This window comes from Hylobates moloch, unplaced genomic scaffold, assembly GCF_009828535.3.
Source record: "Hylobates moloch isolate HMO894 unplaced genomic scaffold, HMol_V3 SCAFFOLD_2796, whole genome shotgun sequence".
NCBI classification, from domain to species: Eukaryota; Metazoa; Chordata; class Mammalia; order Primates; family Hylobatidae; genus Hylobates; species Hylobates moloch.
Genome location: NW_026655071.1, coordinates 942 through 7,610, shown reverse-complemented (window position 1 = coordinate 7,610; position 6,669 = coordinate 942). Strand labels below are relative to the sequence as shown.

The 6,669-nt window shown below is 45.4% G+C and overlaps 1 protein-coding gene across 1 annotated transcript in view; it reads right to left on the bottom strand.

The window, feature by feature from the left end:
- Positions 1-5: 5 nt before the first annotated feature.
- The window catches only part of LOC116465052 (killer cell immunoglobulin-like receptor 2DS2), a gene marked incomplete at both ends in the record, with an annotated part of 7,600 nt that continues 936 nt past the window's right edge, over positions 6-6,669 (bottom strand). Inside the window, 2 exons of the mRNA XM_032148262.1 lie at positions 6-106; positions 4,207-4,257. Of these exons, the coding sequence (XP_032004153.1) occupies positions 6-106; positions 4,207-4,257 (152 nt within the window). The remainder of the gene's footprint in view (positions 107-4,206; positions 4,258-6,669) is intronic.

The window sequence follows — 6,669 nt, the reverse complement described above, 5'->3', positions numbered from 1 at the left end:
CTCTTTTTGTTGGAGCACCAGCGATGAAGGAGAAAGAAGAGGAGGATGGTGAAGGGGATGATGACCATTGAGGTCCCAATCAGAATGTGCAGGTGTCTGGGGTTACCTGGAAGTAGATGAGGCACCAATAAGAAGCTAATCATAGCAGTTCCTCTTTATGAATTGTCTCGCATTTCTTGATTGACAGGTAACCACATACAATGTCTCTTTAGGACAAGCAGCCTGATGGCGGGAGACCCAGCTTTCTCCTGCTTTCTCAGTTATAGCTCTCATAGTAACCATAGAACGTGCTGAGGATACAACTACTTTAGTTTAGATGTTTGACCCCTTCAAACCTCACATTGAAATTTAACCCCCAGTGTGGGAGATTCGGCCTCTTGGGAGGTGTTTGGGTCATGGAGGTGGATCCATCATGAACAGATCAATGCTGCCCCACACGACGGGGTTAGCAAGTTCCCCCTCTATTAGTTCCTGGAGAGCTGGTTGTTATAAAGAGCTTGGAAGCTCCATTGCTCCCCCTCCCCTTTGCTCCCTCTTTTGCCTTGTGATCTCTGTGGTCTCTGCACAGACAGACCCTCCTTCCCTTCTGCCAGAGTGGGAGCAGCCTGAGGCCGTCACAGGAAATAGATGCCGGTTCCATGCTTCCAGTACAGCCTGCAGAACTGTGAGGCAAACAAATCTCTTTTCTTTAGAAGTTACCCAGGCTCAAGTGTTCCTTTACAGCAACAAAAATGGACTAAGACAGTAACATCCTCAGATCAGGAGGAACGTCCAGAACAGCCTGGGCTGTCTTCTTGTTCTCCTGGAGGAGGACGTCATGCAGTGCTTTAGCTGAGTGCTTCCTGCGGCTCCAGGGTACAAAACCCAGGCTGGGCTGCTTTCTGGCTTCCCCCAGCTACACTGCAAATGGGGTGAGTCCATATGTCCTGAGCAGCTTTTCTGAGCCTTGAGAGACTGGCTCACATTGAAATATAGGCTTCTGTTGTCACTTGCTGCTTATCTGTTAGTAATGAATCTGTCTATTTAATGTATTCTCTGTGTGTTCTGTCTCCCTGGAGTGACGGTGAGTGATAGGAATTGCTATAGGCCCAGGCGCAGTACAGGAGGTGTTTAGAGTCTTCTCTGGGAAGACTGGACTGGGATTGATACACAGCAAATGTGCTTTACAGTTTCTACATCCACAGCATTCTCGAGTCAAACAACTTGCATTCTCCAAGAACAGGAAACAAAAGTGAAATCAAGATAAAAGAAGCGAAGTAGAATTCTCTTATGTCAGACAGCCAGGAAATAGTGTTGAAGGCCGTGTGAAACGTGCTACTCTTTGTGATCTCGGGAGACACATGTGAGGCTGCTGTTCCACCCGAGAGGCTGGGGAAGGACAACCCCCTCAACCATCTGTTGCTTCCATACCACCTGTCCTCCTGTGAATTAGTAGGAAAGGGGAGCAGGGGCTAGTGCTGGCGCTGATCTCTGATTCCAACATCTGACCTCACTCCAAGGAGTATTAGTGTTTACCTCCCCATGGTCTATCTGAATCTCCACAGGTGATTGGAAGCAGGGGTGAGGTGGGGGATTTGGGTGAAAGGGCAAGTTTTATGCCATGAACAGAGCACATTCTCTATTCCAGGACCTGTGCCGGTGGGTTCACGGGGCTTTCATATTTTCCATATGATCTCATGTTCCCAGAAAGCCAAATAAGGAAGAGGTTTTAGGCTGATTGCCTAATGGATAAGATAAAGGATCAAAGAAGTAATTACAGAGAAATAGAAAAATGATGATTGGAATTCAGGTGCCTTTGTCATTCGTGTGTGTTATATTATATTTATGCATTTCTTATTTTTATTTTTTGAGATGGAGTCTCCTTGTGTCACCCAGGCTGGAGTTCAGTGATGTGATCTCGACTCACTGCAACCTCCACCTCCTGGGTTGAAGTCATTCTCCTGCTTCATCCTCCAGAGTAGGAGCTGGGATTACAGGGATGCACCACCATGCTTGGCTAATTTTTGTATTTTTAGTAGAGATAGGGTTTCCCCATGTTGGCCAGGCTGGTCTCGAACTCCTGACTTCATGGAATCCACCAGCCTTGGCCTCCTGCAGTGCTGGGTTACGGGAGTGAGCCACCGTTCACAGACTTGTATATTATGCTATAATAGGTCTTTTCATTTCCACCACCCCTCATATATCTGTCACTCCTTTGCCAGGTATTGATTTATGTGTGGGATGAATAAATCTCAGAAAGAAATTAATGAAGCAAGGATTAAACAACTAGGAAAATCAAACCCAGCAAGCCTTTCCAGCCAATGATTCTACCTCACAAACATATCTTATATCCATCTACTTCATCCACTTAGTGTCGAAATCAGCACCACATTTCACCAGTGGGGCGGGAATTGCCTTTTCCACAGTCTCCTGGATTCCAGTTACGTACCTGGGCCTCCCTTGTTTTCATGTCAGTCACTATTAATCATGTAGGGATTCCTGGTTACCCTGAGGTGAATCCAATGGCTGAGTATAAAACACACACTCCTTGTTCCTCCTTAGTTTCCTGTGTACCCAGTGTGCTCTCCATCTCTCTACAGTCGACTTGCCATTATCCCCATCTCATTCCCAGCATTCTCTGTCACCCAAAATTATACACTCAGCATTATCTATTATTTATTTTGAATTCTGGCTGGGCACAGTGGCTCACGCCTGTAATCCCAGTACTTTGGGACGCTGAGATGGTTGGATCACTTGAGGTTGGGAGTTTCAGACAAGCTTGGCCAACATGGTGAAACATCCTCTCTACAAAAAGTATACAAAAAGAATTAGCCAGGCGTGGTGGCATTTGCCTGTAATCCCAGCTACTCAAGAGGGTGAGGCAGGAGAATCACTTGAATCCAGGAGGTGCAGGCGTAGTGAGCCAAGATTGTGACACTGCACTGTAGCCTGGAAGACAGAGGGAGACTCTGTCTCAATAAACAAACAAACAAACAAACAGATTTCATGCACAGATGCTTCCCAATGGATCATTCATTTATTGGCCCACTTGTGCATTCATTTTCTGCCCTCTCTTTTAACCATCTGCAATATCAGTGTCCCAAGGGCAGAGGCCAAATGCATTTTGTTCACTGTTTGTGGAAGGCAGGAGAATGCCGTCCCACCCCAAAATGTCCCTGTCCTAGCCTCCATAGCTTGCGAATATGTTATTTTACATGGAAAGGAGGAATGAAGATTGCAGAAGGAATTACGGTTGCTAATCAGCTGAACTTAAAACAAGGGTATCCTGGATGATTTCCGGGAGATTATGGTGGATTTTCATCTTGGTGAACCCAATAGAATCCCCAAGTTTTCAAAAGATGAGGAGGAAGGGAGAGCAGCATTCAGAGAAAGAGGTGTGGTAAGGAAGAAGGGTCTGAGTGATGCCATGTGAGATGTGACCAGTCTTTGTGGGTTTTGAGGAAGGAGGAAGGGGACCAGGAGCCAAGGAACATGGGAGCCTTTAGAAGCTGGGACAAGTGAGAAGGAGATTCTCGCCTGGAACCTTCAGAGGGAAGGCAGCCTTGCTGTCACCTTGATTTTAGCCCAGTGAGATGCACTTCATACTTTGAGCTACAGCACTGTAAGATAATTAAAAAACCGTTTTGTTTTCACCCAGGAATCTTGTGGAAATTTGTTATGGCAACAATAGGAAAAGTCTCCACACTGCACAGCCTGAGCATGGGGCCAAGGCTGAATGAGTCAGTGAGTCGAAGTGTGCGTGCATGAGCTCTGTTCTGTGTTACGGCAAGGCTCTTGCTCTGCTGAGTCAGCCAGGGTTGCTTCATGACCAACAGGAGCTCATTCCTTGGCAAGTGGAGCTTCTCTAAAACACCCACTCTCATCAGATGTTCCCTTCCCTTCCCTCTCTCAAGCCCTCAGGAATTTATCCTCCAGTTAGGAATGCAGGCAGAACAAACATTGCATTTTTCCTGAGAAGGATGTCAGATTGGCAATCATTCTTCTCGCTTGTAGGAGGTCTCAGCTCCATAAAATGAGAGATTAAGAGATTTCACTGAGCCCTGTGTTGGGCCCAGATCCCTTTCGCTGTTGGAGTATCTGGAGTTCGGAGATGGTTGAAGACAGGCGCACGATGTCAGAGCTGTGAGATGCTGAGTCAACGCTGGCATCCAAGGCTTCCACCTCCCCAGGTTTCCAAAAGCAGATATAAGAGGGTTCTGTACTCACCGGTTTTGGAGCTTGGTTCAGTGGGTGAAGGCCAACTGTTTGAAGGGTTTCCTAGAACATGAGACAGGAGAGATGTGAGGAAATGAGGGTGTCTGTCCTCTACTCAATGGAAATCTTTGAGGTTGGTTCACGGCCAACATTCTGTTATCTAATATTGGGCACTGGGAGTCCTGGGATCCTTTTTTCCATAGTTTTTATATGTGACACCCACTGTCTTGAGACTTCAAGGTATAAAGAGAAAACAGGAACATCACACTACCTGACTTAGAAATATGTTACAGAGCTGTAGTAAGCAAAACAGCATGACGTTGGCACAAAGAAAGGCACATAGAACAACGGAGCAGAATGAATAACACAGATATAATCCATGCATTTACATCCAATGTTTTTTTATTTTTTCTTTTGAGATGGAGTCTCGCTCTGTCACCCAGGCTGGAGTGCAGAGGTGCAATCTCGGTTCACTGTAAACTCAGCCTCCTGGGTTCAATCAATTCTCTCACCTCAAACTCCTGAGTAGTGGTATTACAGGTGCTGACCACCATGCTCAGCTAATTTTTGTATTTTTAGTAGAGACGGTGTTTCACCATGTTGGCCAGGCTGATCTTGAACTCCTGGCCTCAGGTGATCCACCCACCTCGGCCTCCCAAAGTGCTGGAATTGGAGGTGTTAGCCACCATGCCCAGCCCATCCAATGGACTTTGACAAAGGTGCCAAGAACTTGCAATCAGGAAAGGACAGTCTTTTCAATAAACAGTGCAGGGAAAACTGGATATCCACATGCAGAGGAATGGAACTGCACCTCTACCTGTCACCATACACAAAAAATCAAATGAAAATGGATTAAAGATGTGAGTCTAAGGCCTGAACCTATGAGACACGTAGAAGAAAATATTGGAGAAATGCTCCAGGACATTTGTCTGAAGAAAGACATTTTGTTTTAAACCTTCAAAACACAAGTAATCAAAGCAAAAAATAGACCACTGGGATTATGTCAAACTAAGCAACTTCTGCGCCGCTAAAGATAAACCAACAAAGTGAAGAGACAACCCACAGATTGGGAGCAAATATGTGCAAGCTATGCATCTGAGACAAGATTAATAACTAGAAATATAAGAGGCTCAAACAACTCAATAAAACAAATGATTTAATTGAAAAAGGAGCAAAAGACATGAAATTTCCCTGCATATGAAGAAGTGCTCAGTATCACTCATCATCAGAGAAATGCAAATCAAAATCGAAGTGAGTTTTCATCTCACCCCATTAAAATGGCTTTTAGGCCGGGTGTGGTGGCTCATGTCTGTCATCCTAGAACCTTGAGAGCCGAGGTGGGCGAATCTCCTGAGGTCGGGAGTTTGAGACCAGCCTGACCCACATGGAGAAACAGTCTCTACTAAAAATACACAAATTAGCCAGGTGTGGTGGCACGTGCCTGTAATCCCAGCTACTCGGGAGGCTGAGGCAGGAGAATCGCTTGAACCTGGGAGGTGGAGGTTGCAGTGAGCCGAGATCGCGCCACTGCACTCCAGCCTGGGTGACAAGAGTGAAACTCCATCTCAAAATAAAATAAAATAAAATAAAATAAAATAAAATAAAATAAAATAAAATGGCTTTTAGCTCCAAGACAGGCAAAACAAAGGCTGGCAAGGTGGTAGAGAAAGGAGAACCCTGGTACGCTGCTAGTAGGAGTGTAAATTAGTGCAGCCATTACGGAGAAAAGCATGGAAGTCCTTTAAATAACTAAAAACAGGTTGGGCACGGTGGATCATGCCTGTAATCCCAGCATTTTGCGAGACCGAGGCCGGCACCTCAGTTGAGGTCATGAGTTTGAGAGCAGCCCAGCCAACAGGGGGAAACCCCATCTATACTAAAAAATACAAAAAGTAGCCAGGCATGGTGGCGTGCTCCTGTAATCCCAGCTACAGGAGGGTGAGACAGCAAAATCGTCTGAACCCAGGAGGCGGAGGCTGCAATGAGTCAAGATCACATCACTTTTACTCCAGCCTGGGCACAGAGGGAAACTGTCTCAAAAACAAAAAGAAAACAACAAACGAAAAACTAAAAAGAGAACTTTCATAGTATCCAGCAATTTCACTACTGGGTTTATATCCAAAGGAAAGGACATCAGTGTATCGAAGTGATATCTGCACTCCCTTGATTGGTGCAGCACTGTTCACAGTAGCCAAGATGTGGAGTCAACCTACCTGCCCGTCAGTGGGTGAATGGATAGAGAGAATGTAGTACACACACAGTGGAGACTACTCATTCACATTAACAATAACATCCTGTCATCTGCAGCCACATGGATGGAACTGGAGGTCATTACAAAGATTCCCATTTCTCACCCATATACAGGAGCTTAAAATTGGATCTCATGAAGGTAGAGAGTAGAATGATGGCTACCAGAGGCCAGGAAGAAAAGGGTAGAGGGTTTAAAAAAAAAAAAAATATATATATATATATATA